At 44.0% G+C, this 17,551-nt stretch overlaps 1 protein-coding gene across 1 annotated transcript in view; it reads left to right on the top strand.

Annotated features, from left to right (window-relative positions):
• The window catches only part of cog5 (component of oligomeric golgi complex 5), a 79,733-nt gene that overhangs the window by 14,600 nt on the left and 47,582 nt on the right, over positions 1-17,551 (top strand). The window contains exons 5-6 of the mRNA XM_085252575.1: positions 6,752-6,821; positions 8,964-9,084. Coding sequence (XP_085108701.1) covers positions 6,752-6,821; positions 8,964-9,084 — 191 coding nt within the window. The remainder of the gene's footprint in view (positions 1-6,751; positions 6,822-8,963; positions 9,085-17,551) is intronic.

Below are 17,551 nucleotides of genomic sequence, written 5' to 3'. Positions count from 1 at the left end.
TGAAAGACCTGTCCAGTTCTCCAGTCGTTTGAGTAATATGTTGTGGTCAACTGTATCAAATGCTGCACTGAGATCCAGTAAAACTAGGACTGACATTTTTCCACTGTCTGTATTCAGACATATGTCATTAAACACCCTCACGCAGCTCCAGCTATTTCTTGACAACAACAATCTCTATGAGAAGTTCCAGTCTGGTTTTAGAGCTCGGCATAGCACAGAAACCGCCCTACTGAGAGTTTTTAATGATTTGCTTTTAACTGTTGACTCTGGTTGTGCTGCTGTCTTAGTAACCTTGGACCTGACAGCAGCCTTCGACACTGTAGATCACAACATACTGCTAGCCCGCCTTCAACATTGTGTCGGTTTAAAGGGCACTGTCTTAAAGTTTTTCCAGTCCTATTTGAATAATAGGAGTTTTTCTGTTCACCTTGGTGAACTGTCATCTCCCAGAGCTCCTTTAACCTGTGGCGTACCTCAGGGGTCCATACTAGGCCCCCTGTTGTTTATTCTGTACTTGCTCCCTCTGGGCGATGTGCTCCGTAAACATAATGTGTCCTTCCACATCTTTGCCGATGATATTCAGATCTACCTCCCTCTGAGGTTGAACTGCAATGTTTCTTTGCAGCCGCTACTCTCCTGCTTGTCTGACATTAAGACTTGGATGACTCTTAACTTCTTACACCTTAATGAAAGCAAAACTGAAGTCATTGTGTTTGGGCTTCCTAAAGATCCCAACTTCTCTCTTGACTTTTTGGGACCCCTAACCTCCGATTGCACTTCTTCCATTAAGAGTCTTGGAGTTATTTTTGACAATGCTTTTAAACTTGATAAACAAATCAGCTCTGTAGTTAAGGGATCTTTTTATCATTTACGGATTTTAGCCAAAGTCAAGTCTTACCTTTGCAGGAACGATCTAGAAAGAGTGGTCCATGCTTTTATTACTTCACGGCTGGACTACTGTAATTCCCTCTATGCTGGCCTAGATCGTTCCTGTCTACATCGCCTTCAACTGGTGCAGAACGCTGCCGCTCGCCTGTTGACCGGTTCAAAAAAAAGAGACCACATCACTCCGGTTCTCTGCTCTCTCCACTGGCTCCCAGTTGCTTTTAGGATTGATTTTAAAATCTTACTGCTGGCTTTTAAGGTTTTAAATGGCACTGCACCTTCTTACCTGTCAGAACTCCTTAGTACTTATCGCCCCAGGAGATCTTTGAGGTCAGCCGATCTGATGCTTTTAGATGTTCCCAGGTATAAATTAAAGACAAAGGGAGAGAGGGCGTATGCTGTGGCTGCACCCAGACTGTGGAACAGTTTACCTCCTCACGTCAGATTCTCCAAAAGCCTAGAAACTTTTAAAACTGCTCTTAAAACTCACCTCTTTTCATTGGCTTTTAGAAAGGTTTAATTTATTTGTTTATTTTTTTTTTATTTTGATCAGCGAGGTGTTTTACGAAATTGTGTTCTATTGTATTTTTATCTGTATTTACTGTACAGCACTTTGGTCAGCCTTGGTTGTTTTTAAATGTGCTCTATAAATAAACTTGACTTGACTTGACTTGACTTTGGTCAGAGCGGTTTCAGTGCTGTGGTTCTGTCTAAAACCTGACTGGAAGGCATCGTAGCAATTATTCTGTTTTAAGAAGTAACTGAGCTGTTGAGAAACTGCTTTTTCAATGATCTTACTTAAAAACGGGAGATTTGAGATCGGCCTGTAGTTGTTCATTTGTGTCTTGTCAAGATTGTCCTTTTTCAGTATAGGTTTGATTACAGCAGTTTTTAGTGATTCTGGAAACACACCTGATAATAAAGAAAAGTTGACGATCTGTAACAGGTCTGACTCTAAAGTCTTTGAGACCTTTTTGAAAAAACTTGTTGGAAGGACATCTAAACAGCAGGAGGAGGAGTTCAGTTGACCTAAGATGTCCTCCAGGTCTTTGCTGTTAATAGGTTGAAACTGTTTCATGGTGTTTAAACAGTTTTTTGGTGGACACAGTACATATCCTGGATCTGCTGTTGATGTACCAATTGCTTGTCTAATTTTTTGGATTTTTTCAGTGAAGAATTTGGCAAAGTCATTGCAGGCCATGGTCGAATGAAGTTCAGCTGCCACTGACACAGGAGGGTTTGTTAGCCTGTCAACTGTAGAAAATAAGACCCGAGCATTATGGCTGTTTTTAGTGATGATGTCAGAGAAGTAGGACCTCCTTGCATTCCTCAGTTGTAAATTATAATTGTGAAGTTTCTCTTTATAAATGTCATAATGAACCTGGAGGTTTGTTTTTCTCCATCTGCGCTCAGCTTTCCTACACTCTCTTTTTTCATTTTTCACCAGTGTGGAGTTTCTCCATGGAGACTTTTTCCTTCCAGAGATAACCTTCACCTTAATGGGAGCAATAGTGTCCATTACATTTAACATGTTAGCATTGAAGCTATTGACGAGCTCATTGACTGACCCTCTGGACAGGTCAGGTGTTAATGGGAAGACCTGGTTAAAAATTGCACTACTGTGTTCAGTTATGCACCGTTTTGTGATCACTGTTGGTGATATATTTGTGTGGGCTGAGATTTTACTTTCAAAGAAAACACAGTAATGATCAGACAGGCCCACATCAGACACAGTAACCTTTGAAATGCTCAGGCCTTTGGAGATCAGTAGGTCGAGAGTGTGTCCTCTATTATGTGTGGCCTCTGTTACATGCTGAGTCAGCCAAAGTTGCCCAGAGTGTTACTCAGGTCTTTAGTCCCTTTGTCCTGAGGGTTGTCCACATGGATGTTAAAATCCCCAGCAATAATTACACAGTCAAAATCAACACAGATCACAGACAGCAGTTCACTGAGGTCATTAAAAAAGTCTGTGCAGTATTTGGGAGGCCTGTAAACATTAAGAAACACAACTTTGGATGGGGCCTTCAGCTGTAAAGCCACATATTCAAAAGACTGAAAACTTCCAGGAGATAGCTGCTTACATTGAAATGATTCATTAAATAAGACAGCAACCCCTCCTCCTCTCCTGCTCACCCTGACCTCACTGATAAAACTGTAGTTAGGAGGGGTCGTCTCGATGAGAACAGCTCCACTGTTACTTTGGTCCAACCAAGTTTCAGTTAAAAACATAAAATCAAGGCTGTGCTCAGTGATTAAATCATTAATTAAAAATGTTTTCCCAGCTAGAGATCTAATGTTTAATAAAGCCAACTTAAGTGTTTTAGAGGTATTACTTGTCCCCTCGTGTTTGGGAGCAGTCTGTGGCACACAAGGTATGTTTACTATGTTTAAAGATCTTTTAGAGTGCAGCTCTCTGTGTTTTGACCAGGCCACATGTCTCCTGTCACCTAAAAGTACAGAAATTTTAAAACCTTCTAGTAAACAGGGTCCCAGCTTCTCCTGGGAAAAGTCATCACTGCCATAATCCTCACAGCCCGGACCCTTCACACATCACGCATCAGACTGCGGAGACAGGGCATGAAGAGGAACTAAGGGGGGCGAGGCTGGGCAATGTGACTTCGATTGCTCTGTTGAGGGTGGGGCTCGATGGCGAACCTTTGGCCGCTCTGGTGGGGGGTTTATGGGGGACAAAAAGGGATTCGGACGGGGGGTAGATCTGAGCCCAGCATTGACCCGCTCCATCATCTCCTCAGTGAATTTCAGGTGTGGGGAGGAGGGAGAAAGGGAGGGGGAGGAGGGTGATGGCCTGTCAGGGGTTTGGGGGACTGGGGAAGGTCGTGGTCCCTTGTCCTGGTCGTTGGTGTTGTTGAGAGAGTTGGAGGCAAATAGGGACCCCTCTTCTTGCCTTAGATGTCTCTCCTTTCTGAGGCTCTTCCTCAGATGCCATGGATGTCTCTCCTTTCTGAGGCTCTTCCCGGGTGGGGGCAAATGGAGCTCCTCCTCAAGGTTTCTGCTGGGCTTTGTCTGTTCTTGGAGTACTGTTTGTTCCTCTTTATGAGATAACTCCTCGTTTATCTCAGCCTTGGCACCAAGCACGGATGGATGACGTATGGAATAAAACAAGTTGGAGGTGAACAGTTTCACCCCTGACTTGTTAAAATTAAATCCATTTGCTTTGAACAGATGCCTGCGTTCCCAAAAAATATTAAAGTTGTCGATAAAGTGCACTGAGTGGTCAGCACATGCTGATATAAGCCATTTATTCAGTGTGAACAACCTGCTGAATCTCTCGTCTCCTCCTCTGACCGGCGGTACAGGCCCACTGATGAATACAGCTGCATTCAGAGAGTTTACAGTATTTAATAATCCAGTAAAGTCCCGTTTCAGAACCTCCGACTGTTGTTTGGACACATCGTTTGACCCTGTATGCAGAACAATGTTTGTCACAGTTGGATATTCATCTGCAATTTGAAGAATTCTCTCCTTCAGGTTGTTGACCATATCGTTAGGAAAGCAGAGGACTTTAGTGTTCTTACCGCACATCCTTTGTACATCCTTTACGGCAGAGTCACCCACAATCAGAGTTTCAGGCCTAGCCTTTAGCTTTCCCTGTGGCCTTTCACTTTTCAACAGATTTTCAGACCTTATTTCGCTGCTTTTAGATGGATGGTTGTCCGATATAGATCCAGGGTCCTTTGATAGTGGAGCAAATCTGTTCTGCAGTTTCACATTCAGTTGTTTTGGAGGTTTGTTGTTAACCTTCCTATTCACGGTTGTCCAGTCCTGTTTCCTCCCGTATACAGGGGTAGAAGAGCTTCTCTGTCTCGTAGGAAGTGAAGGCCAGTCGGTTTCAGAGATTTCAGCTCGCTGTGCCCTGCCTGTGATACGTCCTCCCCCTTCCAGGAGACATGATTTATGTCTTGGTTTTGCACCAAGACAGTCTAAGGGGGGATTATCACTTGAGGATTTATAATAATGCACAGAGTCTACTTTCTTGGTCATGTTATCTGTGCTCCTTAGCTGTGTGCTAGCTTGCTCATCGCCATTGTTTTGAATCAAAGGCAAGGTTGTTTCATTTCCACACAGTCCATTTACCTCCACGTTTACTTCTAAGCGATGAATTTTTGTCTCCAGTACTGCAATCTTCTGCAGGAGGCTGTGGTAGTCATCTGTGGAGAGGGAAGGCATCTTGTTGCTAGTTAGCCTAGCGGTTAGCACCTTTCCAGGCTATTGAGGCTGCTCGGTGCCCAGACGCTGTAATCAGGCTTCAGCTGTGTCTAGGCCACAGACACACGGAGCGCTGAGGACAAGGTAACCATAAAATGTTGCTGTTTCTGTTAAGAACACTTTAGTCCTAATGATCTACAAGTGTCCAGAAGTTATCGCAGGTAAGCTCACACGGAAAAAAGGGAAAAAATCAGCATAAAAATCAATAAAATCAATAAAATCAATATAAGAAGCAAAGCATTCAAGAGCAAAGAGATGAAGCGTCCACACTCACAAAGGGGAGGAGCAAGCACTTTTAATTATTCTTGAAAAATAATTTATTTCTGTGCATTTTTTTTTCCAACCTCTATCAAATTAAAGTTGATTACGTCGATTAAGCATCATAAGGTGGAGGGTGGAGGGTGGTTCCCTATTTTTTATTTATTTATTTTTGTTGTTGCTGGGAGTTTTAGAGCCCTATTAGTTAGGTTGCTTAATATTTCTGCTAAGTACTCTTTAAAATACCAGAGTAGGGAGGATGGAGCAGGTTTAAGTTTATTAGATTGATCAGTTTTACTGAACTATGAAATATTTTGGGTGCAGTGTATTTTTAACAAAATAGCTTTAGTGTTTTTTTTGTTTTGTTTTTTTAACTTGAGTATGAACTTATACAAAAAGCAGCAAGATATTAAAAAACAGTTTTATTGATTAAAAAACACATTATATTGGATTCATATCGGTATCGGCAGATATCCACTTTATGATATCGGTATCGGACATGAAAAAGTGGTATCGTGCCATCTCTAGTATTTGCCAAGTTTTGGTATCTATCATTCAGAAACCAGGGCAAATCAGGCTACTGTTTGACTGCAGAATTTGTGGATGGGATGCAGTATTCCCAAGGGAAAACAACAAAAAGGGGCAGAGATGGAGGGATTCTCTTCAGGACAGACGGGAGCTAAAGATACTGAGAATGTATATTTTGCTCCTGTTGTCAGCAGCTCAAAGTTTACCCGACCCTCATAGACAGGAGGTCAAAGTGGGTCAGTGTTTGGGAAAGCAAAAACACTGTGTGCTTTGGTACTAGCTGCTCCAGAAAGAGTCGGATACCACGGTGGGTGATTCTTTCCTCCTGGCATAGGGTGGCGCCTGGCTACATCTTTAACGAGTCAAGACGCTTTCACGTTGATGTTCACAATCATTACACAGTCCACAGGTGCTGGGGGACAAACTCTTCATCTTCTGCAGTGGCAGACATTTGATTTTGTTTTGTATTGGTTTAAGTTAGTGTTACATCCAGGAAGCGTCAAGCTAAACTGTGCAGGAAACAGCTGTGACGGGCAGATGAAGGCACGTGGTCAGGCGCTGATTGAAGGAGAACTTGATTTTCTTTGATGTTTTAGATATCATTGGATTCTGTTTATTTAATCGTGAGAACCGATGATTAGTATTAAAATTCAGTCGACTGTGCGGCATTGCCACAGATTGTAATAAAACATGGAAACTCACCTTGACTAACGTAACAAACCTCAGCCTGTATGCACATTCCAAAAGCTGGTGTGAGGTTCCAGGTTGTTCCAGGTTGTTCCAGGTTGTTCCAGGTACAGTTTTTGCTGCAGTACAGCTCTATCTGTCTGATCTAACACTGATGTCCTTCCAGGATAAGGACAAAGATTGTTGAGCCATACAACAAGATTGTGGCCAGGATCACTCAGCTCGCCAGGCTGCAGGTAAGTTGAATATCATGTCATTTGTGAATAAATGATTGAGTGTCATTTGAAATGATAGATGACAACTCTTTACGTGACAGTTTGAGTGAAAAACCTTTGAAAACCCAGAGAGACCACGGTGCAGACGAGAAGGTCGGCTTTTGTTGGCCTGAACTCCGAGCTGCTGTTTGTGCAGCTCTGTGAGAACACGGCGCTCCACGCCTCCTGCTCGTGCAGACGAGGAAACTCAGGGTTAAATATTGATGAAACAACAGCTGTAAAAAGGTCAGCGTGTTTCAGGAGTCCCTCTGGGGCTGATGCCTCTGTGTTGTGCATGTCAGCTGTTTTGTGCTTCTAGTATGAGACTCAGCAGCTGTCAGTGAGACAGTGTGGGATCATCTACAACATCTGAGTGCAAAGGTTAAATAAAACAGTTCTCAGCAGATTTATTTTAGTAGTTTTATTTGTAAAAGGGTGACATTTTACAAAGTCTGATAATTTGCATAGACTGTATAAAACATTTTAAACTGCACACTCATTGGCTATTGGCTTGTCAATGACAAGTCCAGGCCAGTCAGCGTGCGGTTTTACAGTTAAGTGGAATTATGCCGCTCCACTCCAGGGCCCGTTCGTCTGCCTGCAGTGAGCTCTGTGGTCAGATGGAGGCAGTATAGAGAGGATGTCCTGCAGCCGGTCTGTGGGGCGCCCCTGCTGTTGTTGGTCTGAGAGCCAAGTTCAGTGTTAAACGGTGTCAGCGCTGCCGCTGTCTTTGCTTTTCATGGTTTATTTTGGTTGTTGAAGTTTTTTCACGGTTTCCCCAGTGACTGACCGAAAAGTGTACGCAGATACGTTTCCCATTTAAGATCTGTTTTTCTTTATCACAACCAGTTTTCTTTTAAAACCAAGATGGAGATGGTGTAAGCACTCATCTCCAGCCTTCAAAACTGGACGTGAGCAGCCAATAGGTGACATCGCAGTAGCTCCATCTGCTATTCTACTTTTTGATTATACCGACTCCACGCTGTGTCTGTTCTTTGAGTCATTGTGCTTCAGCAACGGTTCACATAAGTAGATAGTTGTAGCACATTGGTGATAAACCATTGATCACAATTCAAACAGTGTCACAGACAGGAGACAGGCTTGCTGGCTTACTGAGCATTTGACAGGTTCAAGGTTCTTTATTTGTCACATGCATAGTTATACAAGTATAACACACAGTGAAATGTAGCCTGACACGCTCCTCGACATGTGCAAAAATTGGGGGGGTGTAGAGGAAGAACATTATATATATATATATATATATATATTTATTTATTTATTTTAGGGGTGCAACGATACACAAAATTCACGGTTCGGTTCGATACTTTGGTGTCACGGTTCGATATTTTTTCGATACAAAAAAAATGTTCATGCCTTTTTAATTTGTCATTTATTAAAATTATAAATATATATTTTAACTCAAAAGTACAGTTTTTAAATTTAACCCTAACCCTTGTGCGTGTTTTTTATTTTGACAGCGAATGCGCACCTGCGGACCACTTATGTGCAGCCCTGGTTATTTAGCTCGTCATATCGCAGCCACAGAAATTATTTTGTCCATGAAACCATAAAGCTGCACTTTCTTTTTGCCTTATAGTCTGATTTGTCATAACTTCTCCGTTTTGTGGTAAGCTTTTCTTTGGCTGTCACTTCTTCACCCTGACCTGTCTTGTTTGGCTCAGCAGAACTGAAATGCTTTTACACGCGCACTCACATAAGCTCAGCGATTCTCTGCGCGATCAACCTCTCACATGTGTAAGCTGCGGGAGATTTCACTTGTCATGTTTGCATAGTAAGCTAACGATTAATAAGACGATGTCAGAGGAATTGGTGCACAAATTATCATCACTCACAGATCAGTGCTGTCGCTCTCTATACATAGAGACACCACAAAACAAACAATAGTGTATAGTATGAAACAATAGATGTTTTAATTTCATCACTTGATATATGTCGTCATATCGCACAGAAACCATTTAATGCGATATGAAAATGAGAAGCATACTGGAAACATGTTGTTCTTGACTGCTTTTTTGCCGTGTCTCAATTAATGGAATTAGTTGTGTAATTCTCAGTTCTTGTTTACATCAGTCGTCTCAACACCTCCCTTCTTCACTGCTGCAGGGTGCCTGTGACCTTCTGCGGAGGATCATTCGCATCTTGTATCTGAGCAAGAGGCTTCAGGGACAGCTGCAAGGAGGCAGCAGGGAGATCACCAAGGCGGCTCAGAGCCTTAACGAGCTTGGTAAGGACATGCATGTCTATCATAGAACAACTGTTACATAAGCAGCTGTGTGTTTTTCACAACTCAGATCTACTCGACACCTAGAACACCGGTAACTTTAAAGCCTTTTTCCACTAATACCTACTCAAGTCCGCTCGGCACGACTCAGCTTGGTTTTTGGGTTTTCCATTAGGTGGTAGTACCTTGTATTTGATACCAGCTACTTTTTTAGTACCTGCTTGGCCAAGTAAAGTCAACAGACTGCATGCGACTGATTGGCTAGTCAGCTGCGTCAATGAGTGGTGAGAGGATCTCGTTCACGAAAATCAAAACAGTCGCTTTTGAACGAGAAAAATGGCTACAGAGAAAAACAACAGCGTAGTCCCGAAGACAAACACACCACAGACCAAGCAGCAGGTATATCATCGCAGCGTGTCACAATATTCACCTTGTTGTTGAGTGGAAAAGGCAATGAAGTGTTACTTTCTTTAGGTTAGACTTGAAACAGACAGGTTTTTATTAACACAGACAATCAAAGAAGATCCATCCATCCATCCATTCGCTTCCACTTATCCTTTTCAGGGTCGCGGGGGGCGCTGGAGCTTATCCCAGCTGTCATAGGGCGAAAGGCGGGGTACACCCTGGACAGGTCGCCAGTCTGTCGCAGGGCCAACACACAGGGACAGACAACCATTCACACTCACATTCACACCTAGTGACAATTTGGATTAATCAATTAACCTATCCCCACAAGCTGCATGTCTTTGGACGGTGGGAGGAAGCTGGAGTACCCGGAGAGAACCCGGGTACTCCGGGTTCTCTCATTTCTCATCAAAGAAGATGAAATGAACAAATATGTAGACATGTAATGTCATATTCAGGGGCTACCTCGATTTGTTTGGACTGAATATGTAGACGTTTAATTTTCCTGTGAAAACATCAGCAGGTTGCACTTTTAGGAGGTTTTTCCTTGGTTAACATATCTATAAGTTTGGAAACGGCTGAACTCTCGGCGCTTCGATGTTCAGGGTTAGATGTGATATTGTAATGAACCCTGCAGCATAAAAGTATTTTTGGTCCATACAATCACATGAAAAGAGTTTTGTACAGTGGCTCCAGTGACGACAGGACTGTTGATTTTTAAATTGTAGTGTGACGCCTGCATGCTCCGGGCTGATTCTGCAGAACACTATCCAGAACCTGAACGAGACTCAAACATAAACAGAGAAAAGCTCAGTAGAAGAGGCATGCTTCCCCCAGTTTAGAAGAATGGATGTGTTTTAGGTCGTCACACTCAAACATCATTTTATTTTTTAAAATAACAACTAGCCTGAATTTTGGCTTGAAAGCGTGAACAGAAGATGTTCGTTACCCTCTTTAGTTCCACAAAGTAACCAGACTGTTAACAGAGCACAAGGTGTTTGTTTTTTGTGTGTTTTTACCTCCTCCTGTGCTTGTTTGATACACTGGAAGAGACCAAAGGCAGCACAATGATAGGATTGCAGTTGTGCAAAGCACAGACCCTTACTGGGAATCACTGTGGGTTTCAGTTAGGGCTGAAATAATTCATTGAGTAATCAATTGTTGAAAAACAAATCTTAAATGTAAAACTTTTGCTTCGATGGTTCGTTAAAGTCACAACTGTGTAGCACTTATCGTCCGTCTACTCACGGCAGAGAGCAGTGGAAAGAACAGGTGCAGTGCAGGAAGCTTTTCTAGCATCACTGTAACACTTTTGTTACTGTAAGCGCCATAAAAACCTGGGACAAAGCTGGCAGGAGTCCTTAATCAAACCGTCTGCCCAACAAGCTCCAACGTGAAGACAATCCAACTGATCCCATTCTACTACTGTTTGTTTTACACTGAAAATCTACAAGAAACCTACAGAAGGTAAAATAAAATATGAAGATGAACAGTTAAGGTGCCAATATACCCTTCGCAGTGGTCATCGCACAGATGCAGCCATTTATACCCGCGGCGCAGTATTCTCCTAAACCATAGGTGTCGCCACTCGGACAGGATTTCGTCATACGCGCTGATGATGAGGAGAAGTCAAAAGACTTTGTCGAGTGTTTAGTTTTTTATTTATTTTTGTAAAGTTCTTTTCACAAACTCCAGTTTTCAAACAGTCCCAAGACCTCTGCAGCAATTAATTATTTTAGTAATCGAGTAGTCTATCGATGATTCCATCAACTAATGAAGTAATCGGATAAGAAATACTTTTCTTAGTAATGAGCAATAATGAATATTCAAAAGAGAAAAGTCTTTCAGAATGACTGCCCGTCGGTTTCCATTTTAGAAACAGTTTGACTGCATACAACAACAAACCCTTTCGGTTTACGTACATGTATTACAACATGTTTGTGATGCTGAAAACTGAAGTTATGGTGGTGGAAACATTAGTTAATGCTAATAGTAATTCAGCGTCCAGCCTAACAACTGTCAGGTCAGTGGCTCAGAGTTATTTGGCCCATGTATAGAGCCATCTACTAATTGGAAGGTTGATGGTTCAGTTCCTGGTGGTGCCAGACACTGACCCATGTTAGATTGATAGCATATGTGTTTGACAGAAAGCACTTCTACATAGAAAATTAGTGCATGTATGAATGGGTGTGAATGGAGCCGATCCAAAGAGGTCAAAGGTCGATCCTCCAGCTCGCTAGTATGGGGAGTCCCAGCCAGGATAGCTTTGCATTCGTGCTGTCAGCGTTAATCTCATTAAAATGCATGTAACGCGGCAAATCTCCATTAGCGAGTTAGCGCAGATCGGCCCGTGTGTGTGGCTGCACAGCGTCAACGCGTTAGCGCAGTCAGCTCGTTAAAGCGTTAGTGCAGATCGTGGGCGGCTGCACGGCACTAACTCGCTAACGGAGATTAGTTAATATAAGATAAGATGAGATGGCGCCGGTGAGGTCGGCTGCCGTCACGACTGCTCCGACCACTTTTTCTTTGTCTTTGTTTTTTAAGTTAGTTTTCAGCGTTTCTAAATCGGCAAAATCATCACCATTGGGTACATTAGGTATGACAGTGACACTCTTGTTTCTATTGGTATACAATGTACTCACAATTCGAAGTTTTTAACTCCGGATCCGAGCTGGCCGAGTGAGATCTCGAGGGAGAACAAAGGGAAGCGGCGGCGGCCTAGAGGGAAGCGAGCCGGCGTCAGGAACAGGCTGAGAGCTCGTGCACACCGCACACCTCTGCCTAGCATCCTGCTCGCCAACGTCCAGTCACTGGAGAACAAGCTTGACGACCTCAGGGCCAGGATAAAGTTCCAGAGAGACATTCGGGACTGCAATCTCCTCTGCTTCACCGAGACATGGCTGAACCCAGCGGTGCCGGACCACGCCATCCAGCCGGCCGAGTTCTTCTCGGTTCACCGCATGGACAGGACACGGGACTCGGGGAAGTCAAGGGGAGGCGGCGTGTGTTTAATGGTGAACAACAACTGGTGCAACAGTGCGAACGTTGTTCCTCTCACACGCTCCTGCACACCAAATCTGGAACTACTGTCCATCATGTGTCGTCCTTTTTATCTACCTCGGGAATTTACATCGGTCATTGTAAGTGCCGTTTATATTCCACCACAAGCGGACACGGTCACCACCTTATGCGAGCTGCATGAGGCACTCACACAGCACCAGACACAACACCGGGACGCTGCGCTTATTGTGACGGGGGACTTTAATAGCGCCAACCTCAAACGCGCAGCGCCGAACTTTTATCAACACATCACCTGCCCCACCAGGGGTGAAAGGACACTGGACCACTGCTACACTACGGTCAAGGACGGCTACAAGGCACAATCCCGCCCCCCGTTTGGCAAATCTGATCACGCCGCCATCTTCCTCATGCCAAAATACAAACAAAGGCTGAAACAGGAAGTTCCGGTTCAGAGGAAGGTCGCGCGCTGGACGGATCAATCGGTGGCCGCGTTACAGGACGCACTCGATGACGCAGACTGGGGCATGTTCAGAAACAGCTCCGACGATGACGTCAACGTGTTTACGGAAGCGGTTGTGGGATTCATCGGGAAACTAGCGGATGATACCGTGGAGACAAAGACTATCACAACGTTTCCCAACCAGAAGCCGTGGGTGGATAAAACCATCCGCGACGCTCTGAGATCCCGCACCGCTGCCTACAACACGGGACTCACGACGGGGGACATGGACCCGTACAAAGCCGCGTCATATAACGTGCGGAGGGCGGTGAAAGAGGCGAAGCAGCGCTACGGGAGGAAACTAGAGTCACAACTCCAACAGAGTGACTCTAGGAGCCTGTGGCGGGGACTAAGGACAATAACGGACTATAAAGCACCAACAACCGGTATGACGAACGCGGCCGTGACTCTGGCAGACGAGCTGAACACTTTCTATGCTCGCTTCGAGGCTGCAGCTAAGGACTCCAACAATGCTAGTGTTAGCGGCGCTAACGGCTGCAGACAGGAAGATACTGCCAGCACCGGAAACGTGCTCGTCATCTCCGAGCATGAAGTAAGGAGAGCCTTCAAGAGAGTGAACACCAGGAAAGCAGCAGGACCAGACGGCATCCCAGGTCGTATCCTAAGAGACTGCGCATACTAGCTAGCTCCTGTGTTCACTGAGATATTCAACATCTCTTTACCTCAGTCGGTGATCCCCACATGCTTCAAAGAGTCCATCATTGTTCCTGTCCCGAAGAAACCCCACCCTGCTTCTCTCAATGACTATCGCCCTGTAGCCCTCACCTCAGTAGTGATGAAGTGCTTTGAACGCCTGGTCAGAGACTTCATCATTTCTTCACTACCAGACACACTGGACCCACTACAGTTCGCTTACCGTCCAAATCGTTCCACAGACGATGCCATCTCTCATCTCCTCCACACATCACTGACTCACTTGGACACTAGAAGGGGGAATTATGTTAAAATGCTCTTCATAGACTACAGCTCTGCATTTAACACCATAATTCCCTCCACACTCACCACCAAGCTGGAGCATCTGGGACTCAGCTCATCTATGTGTCAGTGGATCTCCAACTTCCTAACTGGCAGACCACAGGCAGTAAGGATGGGCGGACATGTCTCAGCCTCCACCACTCTCAGCACTGGAGCCCCCCAGGGGTGTGTTCTGAGCCCCCTGCTGTACTCTTTGTACACATATGACTGTGTGGCCACTACCAGCTCCACCACCATCATCAAGTTTGCTGACGACACCGTCGTGGTGGGCCTGATCTCTGATAACAACGAGACGGCCTACCTGAAGGAGATTAGGAATCTGGAGAACTGGTGCCAGAGGAACAACCTCCTTCTAAACGTCAGTAAGACAAAGGAGCTGATAGTGGACTTCAGCACTAAGCAGGAGAGGAACTACCAGACCCCCGTCATCAACGAGTGCCCAGTGGAGAGAGTGGACAGCTTCAAATACCTCGGAGTTCACATCACGCAGGACCTGTCATGGTCCTGTCACATCAACACCGTGGTGAAAAAGGCCCGACAGCGTCTCTACCACCTCAGACGCTTGAGAGACTTCCAACTGCCCTCCAAGGTGCTCAGGAACTTTTACTCGTGCACCATAGAGAGCATCCTGGCGGGAAACATCTTAACCTGGTTCGGGAACAGCACCATGCAGGACAGACGAGCTCTACAGAGGGTTGTGCGGTCAGCTGAGTGCACCATCCGCTCCGAGCTCCCTGACCTGCACTCAATCTACAGCAGGCGGTGCCGGACCAAGGCCAGGAAGATCGTGAAGGACCTCAGCCATCCCAACAACAGACTGTTCTCTCTGCTGAGGTCAGGAAAGCGATTCCGCTCCCTGAAGACCAACACAGAGAGACTGAGGAGGAGCTTCTTCCCGCAGGCGATACAGTCTCTCAATCACACCACCACACAGTACTGACCCACACATATGGTTCTTACACACACACTGGACTTTCTGGACTTTGTTTTTGCACAACACTGGTCACTATATTCTTCATTTCCGGTTAATACTTGTACAGCTGCTGTTATTGTGTATATATTTATTTATATTTAGATTTCTTCATACATTCTTATATAGTTCTATATTGTGTAATGTGTATTTTGTTGTACAGTTATTTTATTTTCAACTTTAATTTATATATTTTATCTTATTCTTCCCAGTTAAATTTACCCTTCATTCTAATTTGTGTTGTACAGTTATTTCATTTTTAACCTTAATTTATATTTTATTCCTTCCTAGTTAAATTTACCCTTTTTAATTTTTCATATTTATTTCCTATCTTATTCATAGCCTTTTCCTTTTTTGTTTTCTTTAGGTCACGAGCAGTTGTCCAAGCATTTCACTACATATCGTACTGTGTATGACTGTGTACGTGACAAATAAAATTTGAATTTGAATTTTTAATGCGCTTATGCCGTCAATGTCATTTTAATGAGATTAACGCTGACAGCACTACTTTGCATACATCAGCAAAGCGTCCTCGCGATGCTGGAAGCAGGCTCAGTGCCAATATCCGTGCCCACACCTCTGTTCAGAGCCCTAAACACACTCAGTGCATGGAGGCTTTGGCTATTTTTCACAGAGCTCTATGAAATGGCTCTTTAGTTTGCAAATACACTGCACACTTTTTGCATGCGCCTCCAGTCAAACCTTCTTTCTGGCTCTTGGTTGAAAACTTTCTGTTGTGTTGTCTGTCTTTCTTCAGTTTTTTATAAAGCACCTTTCCCAGAAAAATTCAAAGTGCTTGACACCAAGATGAAAAGCAAAATAATAATTGAAAAAAGACATGCATGAACAATAAGACACACTTAATTACCCAGATGTCTGTGTTTATTCCCACCTAGTTGTTTTATAAAAAAACTTCCCTGATTTGGTGAAACATGGGAATGAAGGAAAGTCATTCCAGAGCCATCACTCCAAAGGTGCCATCTGTATGTTTCAAAGTGGATACTACACACTAACAGTAATCTTGGTGTTGTACTTTGGGATTTCACTCTCTTCACAGGCCACTCGTTTGCTTCTGATGCCAGGAGGGCTTCCCATCATAAAATACTTTGAGCGTCTGAGCTGGAAGCTGTTGCTCACAGTTTGGCCTTGTTCAGAGACATGGAGTCCCAACTAAGGCCCCTTGTTGTTCAGTTCAGTAGAGTAAACTGTGCTTTGAACTCTGTGATTTGTTAGTGGGTGAAGGATATCATAGATCTGATAAAGCTGTGAGCCATGAGGTTGACCCCAGGTTGTTTAATGCCCACCCCCAGCATGGGCATACCTGACTGATGACAGTGGTTTCACCGGAAACCTCTACTGATAATGACCCACACCCTTTTTCACACCTTAGCTCATGTGATGAGGAGTGTTATCAATAGTGGGTCAATGACCCTCTTAAGTCAATTTATTTATAAGCACATTTAAAACCTACACAGGTTGACCAAAGTGCTGTACAGAGTGAAAAATAAAGAAGCAAGACACAAAAGCTAAACACCTGGGTCACAATTAAAAGCTAGAGAGTAAAGATGTGTCTTCAGACGGGTTTTAAAAATGTCGAGTGTTGGAGAGATCTTTATTTGAAGAGGCAGACTGTTCCAAAGTTTAGGTGCAACAATCACAAATCTCGGTCTCCTCTGTGTTTCAGTCTGCTTCTAGTAACAATCAGAATCAACTTATCAGCTGACCTGAGAGTTTGGTTTGGAGTATGTTTGGTTAAAAGAACAGAGAGGTACAAAGGAGCTAATCTATTTTAGAGAGTTAAAAACGAGCAATGAAATCTTACAGTTGATTCTATAACGTTCTGGAAGCAGAGTGTAAACGAGCCAAGACTGGGGAAATATGATGGTGTTTACGTGTGCCTGGCAGGAGTTGGGCTGCAGCGTTCTTAACAATATGAAGAAGAGAGAGCAGAGCCTGGCTGATACCAAAATACAGACTATTGCAGTGGTCGAGCCTGGGTGAGAAGATGTTCTTAGCAAGGGCCCTCAGCTGAAAGAAGATGGCTCTTACAACAGAATTTATTTGTTTCTCAAATGAAAATCTGCCATCAAAGAACAGAGTTTTCCAAAGGGCCAAGGTCACCCTTAAGAGAGGAACGAGGGTCAGGAGGTCCAAATAGTTCAATCTCGGTTTTTTGATCATTCAAAATCAAAAAATTCATTGCCTACCGTGATTTTAATGTTGTCAAGGCGATACGTGGGACTGTCCACCATTTGGACTTAGAACTGAGGAAGCTTCTCAAATGAGACGTGAAACGTCTTCAAGAAGTCCAGTCGCTTTTCTTTCCAAGTTCCTCAGATTTTAAAGTTTTAATTCTCTCTGTGGTCACAAAAGTGGCCTTTAGACCCTGATGCCCTCTGTCAGCACTCCATCACAGCCTTGTGCTGATTCTCCCAGTTGTAATTGTAGCTGCGTAGGCCTGTGTGACCTTCTAGTGTCACAAGAGAAAAAGTGATAATGAAGCATTTCATGTAACTGCCATCAGTTATCTATGTGCTACACTACTCTTAGTTATCACAGGGCATTAAGCGATACAGAAC

Source organism: Mchenga conophoros, linkage group LG17 (assembly GCF_057382185.1).
Source record: "Mchenga conophoros isolate Kocher_MC1m ecotype Shallow Benthic linkage group LG17, M_conophoros_male_GT1.1, whole genome shotgun sequence".
Classification (NCBI taxonomy): Eukaryota; Metazoa; Chordata; class Actinopteri; order Cichliformes; family Cichlidae; genus Mchenga; species Mchenga conophoros.
The sequence above is the reverse complement of the archived record's forward strand: the minus strand, read 5'-3'. Positions and strand labels throughout refer to the sequence as shown.